At 38.8% G+C, this 21,990-nt stretch overlaps 1 protein-coding gene across 2 annotated transcripts in view; it reads left to right on the top strand.

Annotated features, from left to right (window-relative positions):
* The window catches only part of LOC143367004 (SET domain-containing protein SmydA-8), a 217,464-nt gene that overhangs the window by 14,292 nt on the left and 181,182 nt on the right, over positions 1-21,990 (top strand). For both annotated transcript variants that reach the window (XM_076808589.1, XM_076808591.1), the window contains exon 3: positions 10,649-10,903. In XM_076808589.1, coding sequence (XP_076664704.1) covers positions 10,649-10,903 — 255 coding nt within the window. The remainder of the gene's footprint in view (positions 1-10,648; positions 10,904-21,990) is intronic.

Raw genomic sequence — 21,990 nt, forward strand, 5'->3', positions numbered from 1 at the left:
AATGAAAATTTTGAATTTGACAAAATTAATGCAAATGTCAATTAAAGAACTATATCCATTTTCGTGGTCAAAACCTGAAACCTTATTTTTAATATATAAAATTCGGCACTTTTAAGTTCTGATATTGTATGAGAAAATAAATTATCCGAAAAACAGCACTTACAAAAATTACGAACGATAAAGATTTTTTATTATTTACATTTATACACTTAAACCTATGAAATTATATGCCCCGAAAACTAGTACTCCCAGTCGGAATCGCTTTTTTCTTTGTCAGAGCGTGTCTCTGTTACAGTGCACCAGGGCATAGAAGAAGGGTTATCGCTTCTGGTGATAAGCTTTGTAATTTCTTATCGGGAAGTTTTCTTAGATTACTAATTAGTGGATCTGACGATAATAGAAACCAATTGAAAACATCCTCCATAATTTTTTCCCTTGAGCATTTTCGAGAAAAATTTTGTCGGTACTTTTTAATATCCGTATTCCGTGCTTCTTGAGCTTCCTCCGAAAGCTGCCCAATTGGAAGGACAGCATTTTCGATTATGTGTGTATCAAGGAAATAATGCAACAAATAATTTTGCTATTTCTGCAACATACATTTGAAATTTTGTAACATCTACTGCCTAACCACTTGATATTACATGTAAAATAACATGGATTCTGTTAATAGAGCCTCAAATTTTACTGTTAAATGTTTTAGTACAAAGCTCGTGTAGACTCTGAAATATTTATGTTCATGTGAGGTTAGAACGATCACAAAGAATTAATCTAGATTTTCGAGTTACTTCAAACATTTATATTGTATTATCCAAAGTTCCGAAAATAATTTGAAGGCGTGGATTCAATTCCTTGTATTAATACAAACAATCAAGCAGAGGATCGAAGCTGAATAAAATCGTTTAAAAAAGAATAAAAACGTTTGTAATGTATAACGTGTAAACCAGTCCCGGTCACACTTATGGAGTGTGTTATACAGCAGGGTTGACTAACTGGTGGCTCGCGGGGGCTCCTCTGCTTTGCTGCTACGCCGAATGGCCCCCCTCCATACCTACCAGACACTTACGATCACAGTGGATTTCTCGTTCTTTCCTTCTCTTTTCGACTGCGATCGTCAGAGTTTGATACAACCCCTGGCAATAAGTTTGGAACCAAACGCAAAAATACGAAATTAACGAGAAACACCAATATTTTTTTATGTATAATATGCAACGGTATATATATATATATGAAACGCATGGTAATGTTAAATTGGTCTATTTTAAAGTAAAAACACCAAAAATAATTAAGAATTTTGTTTATTATATAATACAAAATATGGAAGAAACAAAATGTGTCTGGGAAATAAGTATGGAACGGACCAATGTTCTGGAAAAAAGTATGTAACATTATGAATTTGCAAAGAAATTAACAATAATTGATTTAATATTTATATTACCTAGTATTTTGTGACATTCCCACGTGCACGTATCACAGCTTGTATACGTTTTGGCATCGATGTAATCAAGTTTTCACACTGTGATGGCAAAGTTTGTTTCCATGACAGCTTAATGGCTTCCAAAAGTCCATTTTTATTTCTTGTTTTTTTTTTTGTCGCGTATAAATTGTTTCCAAAGTGCCCACAAATTTTCGATTGGACTTAAATCTGGGCTATTTGCTGGCTATTTTATGGTTCGAAAGCCTTTTTGTTGTAGGTAGTTTTGAACTATCTTGCTTCGATGACAACTTGCATTGGCATGTTGAAAATAAAAATCATCCGAATCCTTGAACCACTGATCTAAACTCGGTATTAAAAGGTGTTCTAATATATGAATATATGCTTCAGAGTTCACAATTTTTATACAAAATGCATATTTGTCCAACTCCTTGAGCTGTCATACAGCTCCAGACCATATACGACTTTGGATATTTTATTTTAAAATTCAAACAATCTTCACTAAATTTTTCAATTGTTGTTCTCCACAAGATGTGTCCTGCATCATCTCCTCCTCCGATGCATACACGCGATTCATCGCTGAAAACAACTTTACTCCAATCTTCTGTAGTCCAATGTGCATACTTCTTACACCATTCTTTTTGTGTTCCTTAGTGAGAAATGGCTTTGTCTTTGCTTTGCAGAAAGAATACCCCATTTTTTCATTAATTTCGTGAGATGTAGCTCTTCTCATTTTCTTTACGATCTGTCTTAATCGTCTGTCATCTCTTCTTGAAGTTGAGCGCGGACGTCCGCCTCTTTTGCGATTCACCACGCTGCCCGTCTCGTTAAATTTTCCTTTTATTTTAGTTACTGCACTTCGGCTACAATTCAAAATTTCAGCTACTTTTTGCTCAGTATTACCTTCTTTCAATAATGCAATTATGCGTAACTTTAAATCGTTAGATAAATGTTTGCGTGGCGGCATGTTTTATTCATTCGACTTGCTTGTTTCCTGTCTCAAAAGAGTATTGAAAAGAGAATAATGAAATGAAAACCATGAAGTAACTAACTAATATGCATGTACAAATGTCAGAAAATACTAGGTAATATAAATACTGAAAAAATTATTGTTAATCTCTTTGCAAATTTATATTGTTCCATTCTTTTTTCCAGAACATCGGTCCGTTCCATACTTATTTCCCAGACACATTTTGTTTCTTCCATATTTTGTATTATATAATAAACAAAATTGTTTAATTATTTTTGGTGCTTTTACTTTAAAATAGACCAATTTAACATTACCACGCGTTTCATACATATACCGTTGCATATTATACATAAAAAGTATTGGTATTTCTCGTTAATTTCGTATTTTTGCGTTTGGTTCCAAACTTATTGCCAGGGGTTGAAGATATGGAGGGGGGCCGTTCAGCGCAGCAGCAAAGTGGTGGTGCCCCCGGAGGCCCGCGAGCCACCAGTTAGTCAACCCTGTTATACAGGACACACTGAATCGTGTTTAAAAAATTCAAATAATTACAAGATTAGCAACTATTAGCAATTAATAATTGCATTTATAGAATCAAAATAGTTCAACGTAAAATAGGAATGAAAATTTTTGCAGGATATTATGGGATTTATAAGTATTTTATGTAACGAAAAATTATGAAAAGGTTATTTCTGAAACACTACTTTAAAAATTGTATAAATTGCGTGTTAAAACCCGAAACATAATTATTTTGAGGGGAAAAAGTTATCTTACGCACCATCAGGAATTGAATCCACGCCTTCAAATTATTTTCGGAACTTTGTATAATACAATATAAATGTTTGAAGTAACTCGAAAATAACTTTGCGATCGTTCTAACCTCACGTGAACATAAATATTTGAGAGTTTACACGAACTTTTGCACAATATTTAAGAGGTAGTTTTACCTCACAAAAAACGTGGACACTTGAATGATTCCATGATTTTCCTTGAAGTGGCATCATGTTTTCTAAAAAATGGAAAATATGCAAATTTTTTTATCATTTTATAATGGATTTAATTCGATTAAAAAAATCTCATTGAATTGGTAACTAAAGGTTCTGAAAAGGAAACTTTCTTAGCTTTCTAAAAAACTCATGAAAATTTGTCTAAGATCACGAGTTCGCAAGTTATAGGTGTTCAAAGTGAAAAGTACTTTCTGCTTTGATCGCGAATAACTCGGTCAATAAAAATCATACAACAAAACCAAAAAAATAGAAGCTCTTCATTGGATTTACCAGAAAAAAATTGTTTGTCCCGTGTATACGTTCAACTAGGCAAAAATTTCTGAAACTTCGTTTCCTGCGCATCATTTTGATAGAACATTATCATAATAAATGAAAAATTCCTTGATTCAATAACTAGAAACTTCAGGGTATAAAATGCGGTATGTAAATATTTTTTGCGACCATTTTTCGCGGAGGTACTGCTATTTGAAAATAACCAAAATTTTCGGGAAATTATAGTGTTCCTTTAATTTTGACGCGGAATGTAGATTAAAGGAACCGTAACATAGAAAACGCACAAGATTGAACACTTAATTTAATAAGCTCAAAAATAATAGCACGACGGTGGCGAGATAGCAGTATATGAGTATCGATTCCAAAAAGCACCTTGTTCTGAATTGATATTATTTTCACTTCCATAAACTAAAGTGGAAAATCTTAAAGAAATAAATAAATTCCAAGACTACATACAACAAAACCTTAGTGGACCAACTATGGCCCGACATTAACAAACTGCGTTGTATGGGTACATATATACGTATTTATAAATAAGAAAAGAAAAAACTGAACTTGGAATATTCTAACAGGTTTTTGGACGTAGCAAACTTTCTGACTTTTATTAGATGACATTTAATCATCGTTGTAAATTTTTTGTTAATTAACCAACCATAATAATTGTAGGCCCAACAATGAACATTCGTAGGCAAATTGTTGAAACTTTTTTGCCGTAGGCCCTACTTTGAGAATTTGTAGGCAAAAACACTAACTACATCCCAACTGTTGGCTGCTTTTGGCCAACAAAAAATGCTACTAGGGCAGTAAATCAATACTTCGCGTATTAGTAAAAAATGTTCCAATCTCTCTTTTTTATTTTAAATAATGTGGACATATAATTATAACACAAATTCGACAGCGATTTTAACTGATGTATGTGTTACAGTAAAAGCGTTAATTCAGTAAATGTGTGCCGTTCCCAACAGTTCCTAAATGGTCAATGCGTGCCTAAAACGCATATAACTTAACCTACAATCGTACGAAAATGCATACATTGACTGCATCACGCTTTTATTGTGGCACATGTATCAAACTAATGCTTCAGTTTTGCTATGATTTCACGTTGGCAGTCCTTCTGAGTAGGCACCATCTTGTATCCACGTTTTTCGACCTTATATGAGAAGATTTTGAGCTGAATAAAGGTTCATTCGAAAGAGGAAGGTTCAATGCAGCCCGTTCTGGTTATCGTTTGAGTCACAAAACTCTTTTAATTACGTACAAATACTTGGAATCTGCGAGTATATTTTATCGATTTTTGCTCTAATTTTGACACTCATATTATTAGATATCAACACAATCTCGTTGAGTCTTGGCCAGAGCGGGCTGTATGGAACTTTCCTCTTTCAAATAAGACCTCACCCACCTCAAAATCTGCTCATATAAAGGTGCGTTTAAACCAATCGAACGAATGCTCGTTCGCCCCTTACTTCGACAAAATTCGTGCTCATTAACGTGAATGGCAAACTTGCAACTCACTATCACTTGAATTTTGTCCAAATGGGGACGAACGTGCAGTCGGTCGTTTGGTTTAAACGCACCTTAAAGACGAAAAACGAAATTTCTCAAACCCATGTTTCTGGCCAGATTGTGTCGGTATATAGCGCGCTATCTACCCCCTTAATAGTCCCGGGACAGCACACAGACATGTTAAAGACGTCTTAAAGACATCTTAAAGATGTCAGAAGCCAGACGTTCAAGACATTTTTAAGACGTCTGCAAACGTCGTTTTCACGGCTTATGCAGGTCTTCTGCACGTATTATATCACTAATGAAGGCATCTTTAAGATGTCTTTTCTCAGACGTCTTTATGAGGTCTAAGTAAAAAAAAATTTAGGGGTGACGATAAAATCGAACCCAGGACTTCCATTTACGAAGCAACCGTTATACGCACCTACCCAACACACTTACTTATAAACAATTCTAAATTCTAGGTATACGTATATTATTAATTGTTTATAAAAAATGTACATTACAGAGAAATATTCCACAGAATATTATTATTAAATGTCTTTATTGCACCAACTCCCACATAAACAAAGTGTAAGTATATTTCTTTGTTTTTTAAAGATAAAACACATTAAATAGAAAACAGGTGCAAAAATTTGGGGGCGCCAAAAATTTTCTTACATAAGGGCGCCAACCATCCGGTCGCAGTCGCCAGCTGCAGTACACTAGTACAATGTTAGCAATAAGTTAGTATAAACACACGCAAGCGTGCGTACGAACAGAGTGCGATCCGGCGGCGAATGAGAAAACCTAGTGACGCGCACGCATGCGCAGTGCCATCCACTCGACAAGTGAATTGAGTGCGGACCAGGAGCGAATAGAGCTCGCATGCGCGGAACATACGATGAACCGGACGTCGAGTAAACTGTGTATAGTGCGCGAACCGAATAGAAAATCCGATTGGTCGGGCAACGAGTGATTGGTGCGGGCCAAGTACCAGCGAGGAGTATAAATATAGACACGTCAGCAGTGAACAGCAGACTTCTTGGTACCGAACCGGCAGCATACCGAGGCCGCTTTAGTTAGCCCCTCAGCTCAAATCCTAGGCCGCTTTCATTAGCCCCTGGATCTCGTGAACTCTACAAGCCAAGTTTACTTTAAATCAACGTTCCAACTTCCATCTGAGGCCGCTTTAGTTAACCCGTCAGCTTTCATCTGGGAACACCCTAACCGGTTACCTGACTACCATCTGAGGTCGCTTTAATTAGCCCCTCGGCTTCCATCTCAGGCCGCTTTAATTAGCTCCAGAGCAACGGGATATCTACAACTGAGGCCGCTTTAATTAGCCCCTTGGCTTCCATCCTAGAAAGCGTGGGCCAGCTGATAGGCAACAGGAAGCCAATACAACTCCGAGAGAAGGAATCCTCTCAATTTTCTCAACTTAACATTTTAAATCGACGGAAGCGTCATTTCTACTATTACACATTATACCGACTTCGTGTCGAGACATTTCTGTTCAATTAGCGATTTAGTATCGTACACTTATTCTAGGTTTAATATTAATTAATGCCTCATTTATAACTATTCGGAACAGAAATCAAACGATATTATTTATTATCAATTTAACGTCGGCACCATAATCAAACGATATTCTTTATTACCGACTTAGCGTCGAAACCGAAATCAAATGATATTCTTTATTATCGACTTACCGTTGAAACCGAAGTCAAACGATATTCTTTATTACCGACCGATACGTTGTTACGTTATTATCTTATGTTCTATTAATTTAACGTCATAGTTCACACGTCTCAGTGGAGTATTATTATGTTCAATTTCGACCTAGTGTCATAACCTATTTTTGAATAAACTATTTTGTTATTATTGGTATAAGAAGAACTCTCGTTTCTTGAAATTCATTTCTTTATCGCACGCCATCCGAACCAATCCCACAATTCCACGTCACGTTAGAGAACGTTACACAAGACACAACACAATGCCATGAGTACAGTATTTCCTCGTTACGGGCTTGGCTTGGTGTACACGATACGGACTTTTCGCTATCCACACCACTTCTGTCTCACTCTTGTCCGGCGAAGGCGAGAGCGAGATGGAACGTGAGCGAGCGAGAGGCACTGAAAGCGAGCGATAACGGTACGAGACAGACGACGCGTTGATGTTTTGTCTCGCTCCGTCTTTCGGACGACTGACACTCTGTCCTTTGCGTGCGCGTTGGGCGTGCGCGATGGTAGCGAGCGCTTACTGTGAGCCGGGCCTGCGTCAAGATTTTGCGAAGCGGTTTTCGTGCTCACGGTAAGCGCTTGCGACCATCGCGCACACTCGCCGCGCACGCAGTGTTCCATCACGCTCCCCCCTTCGGCCGGAAAGAAGCGAGAAACGAACACTTGGAATTAGGGCTCTGTTCACGATACGGGCTCAACGCCGGTCCCGACCAGCGAGCCGCTAACGAGTAACTACTGTATCTGTTTTCTGCCATAACGACAGAATCTACTAGTCGCACTGCGGTTGCCGCACGACTCCTCCAGAAGCAGTCTAGCGACTCTAGCTGCAGTGCGACCCATCGTCACCTTCGGACAGAATATCCAGAAATAAGGAAAGAAGTCAGAATTTAAAATTTATGTTTTTTTTTATATATTTCTTGTAAACTAATAATATGAGCTCTGTGACCGTCTCCGGTTGGCGAGACGGTTATCGGTGGGACGGAGAAGGAGTTAGATGCCGACTCAGTCGGTAAGGCCAGGTTCGACGAATGATCAGAGGCGTGGTTCTAATAAATAAGAATTGTTTATTTTTGGTTATACAATTCCGAGTTGCGGGTTCTCGGTTCGGCTCGATCGCGGCGGCGTTAGTTCACGCGGCGGCGGCGCTTGCGACGAGCTGGGGGACGGATGATGTGGAGGTAGTGAACGTTCTGCCCTGACGGTCTATAAGGCGCGTCGTGCGGGAGTCGTACAATAGACTTCCGATGTGCAATAGGGCTCTGGCCTATTGGGCGCGGAGACACCTCATCGGCGAGGCAAGGCGCAAGATTGCTCTCGGCCCATTTCGGAAAGGAGGCTGGTAATCTGCACCGCGTGACTATGATCGACACGTGCACACCTCACGGATACAAAAAGAGCGTCTTGGATGTACGGTCCGGCGGTGTTTACACACTACTATGTACTGTAAAAGAGCTGTCAACATTGCTCGCTGTGGCCTTTATATTGACAGACCGTACGTCTTCGCTCGCGAGACGATTCGCGGCTTCGCGGCCGCCTAGCGGTCGCGGTCGGAACTCAGCTTAACCGATCTGCGCCGTATGCTCGCACGGCGCGTGACGTGGCTTCGTCACAGCTCTTATAAAAAAGGTAAAAATATAATGGCGGCTACATCTCATCTGTGTGTAAACACATGTAAAAAATTTTGTTTTGTGCAGAATTTTAAATCGAGTCATGTAAAGTTTGGTAATATAAAAGAAAAAAAAAATTGGGGTCAGAAATGAGTAGTATCGATTTTGCAAAGTAATAGCAAATAATTAGTTACATACAGTTCTTTTTCCATAAGAAACCCGTTGAAAAGTATCACTAATTATTAGCTTTTTAGTTCCCTTCCGCGAACTTGTATAATCAACATATATTTATCCTTGCAACTGCGAAAACAAGATTTGACAATATTTGCCAATAATGGAGTAAGCGACCCAAGAAGCCAGAAATAAAGATTTTAATAAATATAGAAAAGATTGTAAGCTCAAAATATTCTCATTGCAATACAATCAAAAATGTTTTAAATTTTTTATCGACTTCTTCAGATGCAGTACTAGATTGTTTTCTAGGTATATTTGCCAAAAAAAACTTTTTTTATAAAATAGCTTGATGAAGATTCGGCATTTTGATTGGAAAAAATGGCATGTTGTTTTTTTTCTCTATTCTTGGAATTAAATTCTGTGCGTTGGGACGAAAGCGGGTTCAAAGCCAAGCGAGAATTCATTCGTTGTTTTTGACCGGTAATTTCATATTTTCCTAAGACTGTTTCGACAACATCTGTTTTGCCAGCATTTCTAAAGTGCAATCAAGAATGTGGTGACGTCTTTAAGAATTTTAAGCATTCTTCAGTCTGATAATGAGTTAATCTGTATTTTTCTCTGCCAGTGGATAGTGTGAACGATGGTTTCAGACCCGCGCGCAGGTACTGTTGTTAACCGCCGCGCCGATTCGCGGAACAATATGGCCATTAACCGCGACCCTGGCTAGATGCTCTGGCCGATCAGTCTGATTAATTTTTGTGAATCGGATGGGGCATATTCCTCCAGCAACATAAATAAGAAATAACTTCTTATGTTAGATCGAAAAATGTTTCCCTGACAATGGAGTAGGAAACGAAATTACTCTAAAGCAGAGATAGACAAAAAATTATTAGTAGCAAAGATATCAAACTTTTTTCCCCGAAAGCCCTAACTCCCCATACTTTACCGTTCAGAAATGTCATGTGTTTTCCGGGCGGACTGGATTAGCGTAACCCACTGTGCTCTCCGAGGGTTAATGAATTAGTAATAAAAGATGATTTTTATCGCAAATGACTGAACATTAATTTAAACAAAACGATATTCGGCTACTTCCCTTATTATTCGGTTTTTCCTTATAACTTGAAAACGGAAAGTTCGCTCAACGTGCGACTTAAACCACTAATAAAGTACCAAATAAAGAGTTTTCAATTTTTTATCACGATTGAGTTAAAAAATAGAAAAAAAATTAATAGATGTAAAAAATATTAAGTTATACATCATTACAAAGGAATAGTTTTATCTTTTGCCACAAATTTCATTCCGATATCTTAAAAGAAACACCCAAATGTCACTGACTTCTTCAATCCGGCAGATAAACAGAGCACGACGTACATATAAATAGAGACTAGTCTTTCACTGTCATCGACGGTCCTCGAGACCTCATACAATAATAGACCCTTTTTTCAAGTGCTCGAAAAGAGCCTGTGCGGCCCGTCGTTGCGGCTGGCGACCGCGACCGGCGTCGTCGCCAGCCGCCGCCCGCAGTTACCAGTCGCACATTGGAACGGCCACCTTCATGGGCATGTTAAAGATGTCTTTAAGACATCCACAAGATGTCTTAAAGACGTCTTTAACACATCCGTAAGACATATTAAAGACATCTTTGTCACGAATCAGGACATTCAAACATTCAGACATAAAACAGACGTAAAATGGACGTCTTTAAGACGTCGTGTGCTATCTGGATCGTGTCGAGCCCGAATTTTACGAAATATAAAAATACTTACATATAACTGAGAGACTATGCATTTTCGGACATATGCATATACTAACTTTCTTTATTATTTAGTGAGTAACACCGGTCCTGAATAAATGTTCCACATTTTTATACTGCGTTGTGTACTATGTAGATTATAGTTTTTATTTTTTGTTAAAAACTTTTCATCAAGTATGTGTAATATATTTATAAAATTATTTTAAAGTTGGCAGAAAATTCAACGTTGGGTCGTCATTATATTGCGACAAGAAATATTAAGGTGGGAGAAATTATTCTGAAGGAAGATCAACCTCTGATTGCTGGTCCTATGCAGAATTCTATTCCCGTATGCCTTGGATGCTATAAAGTATTGAATAAAAATATTGCAGTACCTTGTCGAAAATGTGGATGGCCCCTTTGCCAGAATTGTAAGGACCATGGACCGGAATGCGATTTCACTTCCTCTCGAAGAGACGATAAAGTAAATATTATTTTCTCAAAATGAATGTATAAGTTCGTTTTGTTTGGTTGTGTCATTTTTCCATTCTGAAGATATGTTTGGTCCTTAGTTTTATATTCATGATGATCACTGTACTCAATTGTGTTCTAACGACAAAGATACAACGCAAGTTATACTGAATTTGACGCCTCCAATTAACGGTTTTATTCGCCTAATCGATTTGTTAAAAATTATCATATAACTATTAAAGACGATAAACACTGTGATGGTTTGAGATGTAAGTTAACCGTAACAATATATTTTTTAGCTTGGCAATGTCTTTTTATTGCAATTTATTAATGTACTAAAAATATATGCTTCGAAGAGTAAAGTAAAACGAAAAATTGTTTTAGGATTCATTATTTCCCGCTATTCGCTTATTATACGGGGTGTAAACTGTATACGTAGCGATATTTTAGGGGGTGGTAGGGAAGGTCCAATGGAACATAAAAGGTCCTATGACATAGTGTTCGATCTCTCTCCATTTTACAGTAATAATGACTTAAAGTTTGCAGTGCAGAGATGGGCAGAAAATTATGGTAATTATTTAAAAGTTTTCCATCCTCACCGATTTCAATGATTTCTGGATATGTTATCGAGATGAAGATTCTGAACAACTTTTTCCTATACATGTTACCGCCGCACGACCTTCGTTTTCGAGATATTTGCGAAAAACTTCTGTTGATTTATTCCGACGCAACGCATTCCACTATCCAACTTGTCCCTGGTATTAGTATTGGTTGGGGCTAGATTAGCGCCGGGGGCGCGTAAAGCACGCTAGCGAACCGATATGAGTCGGGGTGTTGACGGGCATCCACAAGTTTCTGGTTCAAATCTCTAAACTCACATCAGGTCGCTATCATGCTTTAAGCGCACCCGCAATAATCTAGCCCCAACCAATACGAATACCCGGGACAAGTTGGAAAGTGGAATGCGTTGCGTCGGAATAAGTCAAAAGAAGTTTTTCGCAGATATCTCGGAAACAAAGATCAGCTTCGTCATTTGTTTTGTCCCATGCTGGCGCATACGCTACGACGGACGCGTACTGGCGGTAGGTATACGGCAGAATATATTGTGTAGTAGCAGCAGTTTTTCCCGAATATCTCGGAAACGAAGTTCGAGCGGCGTTAACATATTGTTGCGAGCACCCTTTGGTTGGAATCCAGGGCCTGCTGGTGCTCGTGATAGGAACAAGAGGACAGCGAGAAGAAGACGATCGGATCGATCGCCTGTCAAGCTGTCATTCGATAGCCAGACGCCATTACGTGCAGACGCATCGGCACTTACATATTTCTCGCGCGTTAGTGATTGTATACGGTTATATCTGTTACTATGTTCTCGATAATGTTCTGTTGCTTCCGTTGTACTTTCTCATTAAATTCCTGCTATTCCGAGCTGAAATTATAACAATATATAGGAAAAAGTTGTTCAGAATCGTGTCCCCGACAACATATCCAAAAATCATTGAAATCGGTGAGGATGGAAAACTTCTAAATAATTACCCCCGAGTCAATTTTTAATCGAAGCGCTCGTGATTGAAATCATGGGGATTCAATCGTCGGCCATGATTGAACTACTTCTATTATGGGGATTCAATCGTCGGTTATGATTGAATTACTTTAATTATGACGATTCAATCATCGGCCATGATTGAACTACCTTCAATCGTGGGGATTCAATCATGATTAAACGAACAGTTTTCTCGTGTTCAATCGTATTTTAGTCGATTGAAGCTGGAGTAACCTTGGCGAGCCTCGAGACTCGCGAGAGCCTTTGATCGATGCCGCGCGAGGCCCAAGCCGAGCGACATTGAAACGTTCACCCGTCTAAACTGGCACCTGGAGTTGCTCGGCGATATGTAATCGATTATACGGAAAGTGAATTTCTTTATTTTTCATCCTATAAATATGAAAGTGACACCAATGGATTCCTTGCATTATCCCGATTAAACGGACAGAAAATAATTTAAATCGAATTACTTTTAACGAAATGGGGCTTCCAATTCTGCAAATAAATTTTATGTGTAATATCGTTAATAATCATAGTTCAAATTATGTCAGGTTTGGTATCATTTTTGTCGGGAAAACACAAGGAGACGATTGATGTCACTTTCGTGCAGATTCGATAAAGAATTTCACATTTTTCCGTTCTTAGTGGCTAGTGCTATCCTTGTATTTTATGGCCTCATGGTTCTCAGTGATCCATGTCGACCGTTCGCTACTGAAGGGTCTTACATATGTCTTCGACTCCTCGGTAAAGAAAGAATAATAGTGAGCATGGTTTTGGAATTTGGATCAGCTTAACGAGCACTACTGACATATACATACAAATGTTAGGACATAATTGCGCACAGTGCTTTAAGATACGATTCTAGCTGTGCAAAATTATTTTTGTTGTTAGTTTTTCGTGTACATATCTATACTTTAATACAGGCTTGGGAATTAAGTGACCTTTTCGGCCGAGTTTCAGAGGCGACGCATCCTTTCTCCCGCCGAGCGTCTTGGCCCCCGCGGCGGGCGGCCCAGAAGCCTCGAGCGCCTCAGGCCCGTGCCGTATGAACCGTGCGTGGCGCATTGGGGTGGCACCCGTATCAATAGATTTCCACAACACCCATGGGGTACTATTATCGATGCGTTTTTTTTTTGTCAGTGGTATCCCCTGTAGGCCTATTCCACTGTGCCGCGTGATAAAAAATAGAGTGGAAAAGCGCGTTTTATTATCAAAATTTTAAACATGTTTGGGAAAACTAGATTTTCGCGCACGTTTCGACGTGCTGGGTAAATCTAAATTTTAGATAAAACGCGCTTTTCCACTCTATTTTTTATCACGCGGCACAGTGGAATAGGCCTACAGGGGATACCACTGACAAAAAAACGCATCGATAATAGTACCCCATGGGTGATGTGGAAATCTATTGATACGGGTGTCGCCCCAATGCGCCACGCACGGTTCATACGGCACGGGCCTGAGGCGCTCGAGGCTTCTGGGCCGCCCGCCGCGGGGGCCAAGACGCTCGGCGGGAGAAAGGATGCGTCGCCTCTGAAACTCGGCCGAAAAGATCACTTAATTCCCAAGCCTGCTTTAATAGTATTTACACATTTCTTATTTTTAGTGTTGTTTTTCTACTTATTTATGATTACTTTTTGCATCTTTTTGTGTGTGAATAAACATACAGGTTGTTCTCGATAAAAGCTAATATTTCCAGATTATAATCAATTAGTTTAATGGAAAATTTACAAATAAACATATAAGTATTTTAGCAAAAATAAAAAAGAGCATATAATATACAGGGTGTCCCACTAAGGAGTGGACAGCGCGATATCTCTTAAAGTATTGTCGATAAAAATATAAAAAAAATAGGGAATTGCATGATTCGAGGGGGCCCATTTATTAGCGCGAACGAATTTTGTTTTCGATTATTATTTTAAAAGATACGATGGTCAAGTTCGGTTTTTCAAATGGAACTATTTTTTTTGAAGACCTGAGTTGATAGTGCGTTCCAAGACAAATTCAATAAGCTTTAATGTATACACTTTATTTCCACTGGTTTTTGAGATATTGCGCTTGCAAATTTACTGATTTTCACTGCAAGAAACCCCTCTGGAATGGCAAAAACCGGGGGCGGTCTTACTGGCGCTACGGGTGGCACTGCCTGTTGAAATGGATACTTACCTGCCAAAGGTCTACGCCAGAAATGGCAGGCCCAAAGGCTGGACAATTCTTTTCCGTCAGAAATGCTACTTAGGTAGGTATCGTTACTTTTATTTCGCACTTGCTTCTACGCTCGGATGGCCGGTTCTTTTGGGAGGGATGCAAGTTGGATTGGTTAGGTTAGGAGGAGTGAAAGTTGCTAGACTAAATTTCAACCATAGGGAGCAGATTGTATCAGAACCAATCCAACGTACCCGCAGATGTACCTACCTAAGTAGCATTTCTGACGGAATAGAATTGTCCAGCCTTTGGGCCTGCCATTTCTGGCCTAGACCTTTGGCAGGTAAGTATCCATTTCAACAGGCAGTACCACCCGTGGCGCTAGTAAGACCGCCCCCAGTTTTTGCCATTCCAGAGGGGTTTCTTGCAGTGAAAATCAGTAAATTTGCAAGCGCAATATCTCAAAAACCAGTGGAAATAAAGTGTATACATTAAAGCTTATTGAATTTGTCTTGGAACGCACTATCAACTCAGGTCTTCAAAAAAAATAGTTCCATTTGAAAAACCGAACTTGACCATCGTATCTTTTAAAATAATAATCGAAAACAAAATTCGTTCGCGCTAATAAATGGGCCCCCTCGAATCATGCAATTCCCTATTTTTTTTATATTTTTATCGACAATACTTTAAGAGATATCGCGCTGTCCACTCCTTAGTGGGACACCCTGTATATGGAATACACTGAGTGCGAAGCACTAGGAAGTACTACTAATATATAGTTTTTCTGTCAATTGAATATATATTTATAGAATTTAAGGTCATCTTTTTCTGGTTTTTGCAGGTTATTGAAATTCGGTTATTTCCTTAAAAAAATCAATTCCTCAACTAGCACTATGTTTAGGCCATATACATTATTTATATGCATTTTTTATTTTTGCTGAAATACCTATCTGTTTATTTGTAAAGTTTCGATTAAACTAATTCATTATAATCTGGAAATATTAACTTTTACCGAGAACACCTTTATTTGTACTTACATACAAAAACATGCAAAAAATAATCACGAATAAGTAAAAAAAAACACTAAAAATAATAAATGAGTAAATACAATTAAATTATACATATGTACAGGAAAAACTAATGACAAAAATAATTTTGCTCAACTAGAATCGTATTTTAAACCACTGTGCAGCGCGCGTTTCAACTGCAACGTTGACAATACCCTACAATATTAGTTCTGCTTTGCGATGTCTTAACCAGAGTTTCGCATCAATCAATTGAAAAATAAATGAATTGGTGAACTAATAGTTACAATTTACAATAATTAATAAATTGTGCATGATTTTATTGAGGCCTAATTTAATTGCACTTACAAACTGATTTACTAATTGTAATTAAAATAATATTGTTTGATGTGTAACACAATGTTCGCGGTCGCGAATGATAGGATTAAATGAGATTGGTTGTGTAATTTGCCCGTATGGGGATAGAGAGAGAGAGGGGGAGAGAGAGAGAGAGAGAGAAGGGGGAGAGGGAGAGGGAGAGGGAGAGGGAGAGGGAGAGGGAGAGGGTGACGGAGAGGGAGAGGGAGAGGGAGAGGGAGAGGGAGGAGAATCGGCAAAAGGAATCTACCGATTGTGCCAAGCAGTAATTACATACACAGTATCACGAGTTCCATTATACATTTTTAATGTTTTACTTCAACCATTGTACATGGAGAGAACTGACAACAGACGTTTCATACATTCTTTACGGTTAATATTACGTCGGTGCAGAAATTCATTCGCTTTATTGATAGAAAGTGTTTATTAAAAGTATAAATATATTTCATATTTTTGTAACGAAAAGATTTTTCTTTAATATTTATAATTTTTGCCACTTTTCTGGTTAAAGTTGAACTAGATGCGATGCGTCAACGTTATGTTTCGGTGACCAATTTGTGGACTGCACTTCGGATACATTTAAAAATATTTTTAGATCAGATACTTCAATGATACATTCTGTTATTGTGATGGAATTTACCTTTTTATGTAGAATAAATATAAAACAAAACACAAAATACCTCTAATTAGTTATGCAACAAAGATACTTTCAAATTTTTGCTTATGTGAATAAATTCTTCATATTACGTATGGAGATTGAATGCAGGTGTCGCCCACGTGGAAACGCGACGTGACCACATTTTTCCCACGGAATGCGAGATCACGCATATTCTCACCAATTTTAGGCCCAATTTTTCCAGTATAAAAAGGGGTACGTATGTAAACTCTGGGGCTCATGTCTACTTAGTCTAAAGTTCGTAGACGATAGAAGCATAAGGAACATCAGGTTCTATTCTCCTTGAAGCAGATTATACATCATTCCGAACAGGTGAATTACCTAAAACACAAAGCAGAAGCGTTTTTATAATTTGTAAGACAATTTTTATATACATATATACAATTTTGTCCTTTTCTACAGGAACAATATATTTTATCTTTTTTTTAAGAATTTTTTTAATAATGTGCTCCCGACACATTTGGTGGAATAGTTTTCGAGATTTTATGTTCACAGTTGTGGAAAATGTAGTTTATGGGAATTCTCGTTTAAAGTTAGACATGCAGGTTTGTCGTACGTTACGCATTAATGATTTGCTACCTACGGGTTTCAATCGATGCATTACGTCTTCCTCCTATAGATCAAGGTCTTCCATGGCCTTTTTTCTTCTTATTTCAATTCTGCCTTCTTTCGTCGCAAGTGAGGCACAGGCGGTGTTCAGCGATCAGCGGAAGTTATGCGGATGTTCTTTGAAGTTTCCACACTTTAAAGTTGAAGTTTTCCTTTCATCTCTTTTCGTTTCAAGCCTCCGAGTCATGTTTCGAGGAGTTCTGTATTACGAGGCATAACTAACATTTCCCGCGACTCCCTGATTTCACATCGGGGTCATCTGCACCCATAACTAATTAAATAGTTAACCAATTAACTAGTGTTTCAAAATCCTTTTTTATCTTCAACTATGGAAAGCAACTCAAGTATCGTAGCGACCGATAAGAAATACTTTCATCAAAAAGGAGAGTCACTTTCCTTTTTATTAAACGATTTTATTTTAATCTTTCAAGTTGGCCTTCAAAACCATACTATCAGAAAGCCTATTGGCCTTTGGAGAATTTGTCATCGTGGCGCAAGAGAAGAGCCTTTCCACAGGAGCCGATGATGGCAATGGCGTGTTATATTTTAAGAACAATATATTGATTAATATATATATATATTTTTAAATGTTGAATTCTGTATTATCCTCTGCGCAATAGTGTAATATCTGAAAGTGAAATGTGAACAGATTAGGAATACGTATGTTCCATTTTATGAGATCCACATAAAATTTTTTAAAAAAGTAAAAAAATTACGCCAAGTAGGGGATTGTGGGGTAAAACGGAACGCTTAACTTTGGAGGGTGTTAACTTAAAATCGGGAGGAGAAAAAGACACGAGACTTCAACAGGAGTCTTCAGTGGACCTTAGACTATAAGAAAATCAAAGTCATTGTTAAGAAAAATCTTTGGGAACGACGGAAAATGAAATTTACCGGAGGTATTGAAATCTTCGCCTCGCTCAAATGGTGGGGTAAGACGGAACACCCACTCGAAGACCGCGTAAACGTACAAAATCTTTATTTTTATGATGTAAAATGTATTCATTTATGTTAAAATCTACCAACTCATTCGCAACTCTTATCTAACAGAAACATTGGTGATCCGTTTTACCCACCCGTTCAGTTTTACCCCACTTTCCCCTACATGAAATCAAAGAAATCGCAAAAATAGAAGATAATAATAATCACAAAATTAAAAATAGATGTGAAATCAAAATGAGCTGCAAGTACATAAAGGTGCTTTCCCGCAGCGTGCAAAGGCGACACTGTGTAACACAATAAAAGAAAAAAGATGGCCGGGCCTGGAAGTCAAATACTTGGCGTGGCTTGGCAACGTGTTATTCTCAGATCATCAATACCCATACCTTCCCTCTCGCAGGCTCTCATATAATTTGTCAATTTAAAACTCTGACAATATATGACTACACTTTCATTATTTTGCGTTTTTAAATAATTCTAAGATCATTCATCGACACCAATACCTTGCCTTTGACAGGCGTACAGCTACTAATTCATCAATTTAAATAAAACTTTGACACATTGCGAACACTTTCAGTAGTTTCTGGTTTTTAAATAATTCTTACTCATCGACACCTTGATCTTGCGTAGCCACGCCAAGTATTTGACTTCCAGGCGCGGTCATCTTTTTTGTCTTTTATTGTGTTACACAGTGTCGCCTTTGCCGCTGCGGGAAAGCACCTTTGTGTACTTGCAGCTCATTTTGATTTCACATCTTTTTTTAATTTTGTGATTATTATTATCTTCTATTTTTTGCGATTTATTTGATTTGATGTACATGGCGTAATTTTTTTTTACTTTTTTAAAGTTTTTTATGGGGATTTCACTTCTTTTTACAAAGATAATTTGCATAGGGAATGACTTCAGATATTTTTTAATATTATAAATTACAAATGTTCATCATCAACAGCAATGAACAGTCTTGTAACAGGACAGAATTAAGGATAAATTCTACGCAAGTTTCACAACTACGAAAACAAACCATGTGCACCGCATTGCCGATCTATATGTTCTATATGTATATTAATTTGATGATATACAAACATGTCGCAATTCAAATTTCGGCAACTTACCATGTGTTTGATGCATTTTGGTTGCAAATCAATGGTACAACGATACATATTTGTAAAAACCACGAAATACGTCGACGCATGCTTTTGTTTTGAAATTCGAGCGCGTGTTTAGACACGAGAGATAAGCAGGCCCGATTGGTGAGTTTAGGACCACTCGAACTTCAAGCCCACCGTCTCTCGCACGGAACACGTCGACGCATGCTTTTCTTTTGAAATTCGAGCGCGTGTTTAGACACGAGAGATAAGCAGGCCCGATTGGTGAGTTTAGGACCAATCGAACTTCAAGCCCACCGTCTCTCGCACGGAATACGTTAAAGCGTATTGTCCCTTAATTGAGGGACAATCCGGGACATGCATTATCCTGATGCCAGAAGACATCGAAAAGTCCTTTACCGTTTCACTTGGAGGTCGCGATTGTAAAAAGATACAATGATGCGCCCCGTCTCAGGTAAAGCAACCGCGCGCAATCACAGTCAGCTGACCGTACCGCTACCACCCCATATTTCTTCAATGAGGTCAAAAAACAGGTCGACAGAAGAATTGCTGGATAATTTTACTAACCCAGTCTTGGCCAATGACACTGTTTTTATAAAAATCAGATTTGTAAGTTCCAGCTTGTCCTTATCTTGATTATTTGTTGAAAAAGTGTCATTGCTGAATGGTAACCACGAGAAGGTGGTGGGCTTTTTCCATCAGGAGAGGATAAGAATGGGTCAGGAGGATGGCATGGATAAGATTCAAATGACGAGGTTAACGGTTGGAAGTAAGAAGGCCGGGTCATAAATTTTAAACACCAGTGACCGGCCATGTACCTTAATTCTTTCGATTGCCAGACTTTCCACATTTCTATATTACTTCTTCGACATTGTTTCTGACCAATCGTAAAAACTAACTGCGTTGATCGTCAATGTAGTCTAAAGAAGGTCGCGGTTCATGACTGTATTGTTCCCTGAGTCGACGGTCGAGAACAGTGCGCCCCGGTCACCATGTTGTCCCACCCGATAATGAAGCAGTATACCGATTAACCCCTTAGTAAACCAAATGAGTTTTACGAACAAACGAAGGGCGGAGAGGATAGCAACGAAACGCTCTGTCAATAGCATCCCCGTAGTACGTTTCCGGACTTAGCCTCATAATAAATTTTATAACGAAATGATCATAACGTTTTCGCCTAACCGACACCGTTCCTTCGCCTGTCTATCCCTTCCACACCCATTCTCTTTATGTTTTTCAAATATTGAAATGACCAATAATGTACCTACCTTCGAGGACGTTGTGGGGGCATAAGTGCTAATACCGGACATGGGACAGTCAGAACTGTTTCTGGAGCGAAAGCGAACGGATTTTAACAGAGCTATCATCATACATTTGACAGACAATGTATACCAACGAAGAGTATTACGATATGTTCTTGGTGTACGGGAGCTGTGACACCAACATCATGGCTGCTGTACGCGAATGTAATGAGAAATATCTCAATTCTCGTGGTTTCCACTGACCAATGACAATTTTTCAACAAATAATCAAGATAAGGACAAGCTGGAACATACAAATCTGATTATTATAAAAACAATGTCATTAGCCAAGAGTGTGTTAGTAAAATTCTCCAGGAACACTTCTGTCGACCTGTTTTTTGACCTCACTGAAGAAATATGGGGTGGTAGCGGTACGGTCAGCTGACTGTGATCGCGCGCGGTTGCTTTACGTGAGCCCGGGCGCACCATTGTCTCTTTTTACAATCGCGATCTCCAAGTGAAACGCTAACGGACTTTTCGATGTCTTCTGGCATCAAGATAATGCATGTCCCGGATTGTCCCTCAATTAAGGGACAATACGTGTTGACGTATTCCGTGCGAGAGACGGTGTGCTTGAAGTTTGATTGGTCCTAAACTCACCAATCGGGCTTGCTTATCTCTCGTGTCTAACACGTGCTCGAATTCCAAAACAAAAGCATGCGTCGATGTATTCCGTGCGAGAGGAGGTGGGCCTTGGGGAGGAGATATTGCAGTGGAGAGGGCCTCTTCAGAACAGTGACCGTTTGGGAGGGATGCAGGGCAGATTGGTTAGATTAGGGCTAATCGCAATTCAAGTCCACCATCTCTTGCACGGAATACGTCGACGCGTGCTTTTGTTTTGAAATTCGGGCGGGTGTTTAGACTCGAGAGATAAGGGATCCTTCTTTAATTTGAAGGTAGGACGAAGCAGGCGGGACTACGCGCAGTTTTGAGTAATTTATGACTTAGTTGGTTCCGCCTCGTAGCAGACGTGAACTCAGGGTATCGGAAAAGGGAAACAGGATACAGGAAACATGTCTTTTTTTATAACAATTCGAAGACTTTCTATTTCTCTTCTCTTCGGACCCTTTCGAACCGAAACACGTGGTATCTGCTGCCTACCTCGAAGCAATGGGTACATTGGCAGTAAAAGGACGGAGCGCGGGCTTTTATAACAGTGTAGGATGGTCCGTTCCTTGCACTTCTGCAAGGCACGTGTGTGTCGAAAATGTGCTGGCCTCTTTTTACCTGAAGCCTCTTGGCCTAGTGGGTCTCAACTCATAATGGAACGCGAGAAACTATTTGGGAGTAGAAGTAGTCGCTTGGAAAAAATCTTGTCAGTCATCAAGCAATCACGACGCAGAAATGTTCTCTGCTCAAAAGTATTACGCGATGTTATGGGTATACCCTCCGAACAACGAGGACG

Source organism: Andrena cerasifolii, chromosome 3 (assembly GCF_050908995.1).
Source record: "Andrena cerasifolii isolate SP2316 chromosome 3, iyAndCera1_principal, whole genome shotgun sequence".
Lineage (NCBI taxonomy): Eukaryota > Metazoa > Arthropoda > Insecta > Hymenoptera > Andrenidae > Andrena > Andrena cerasifolii.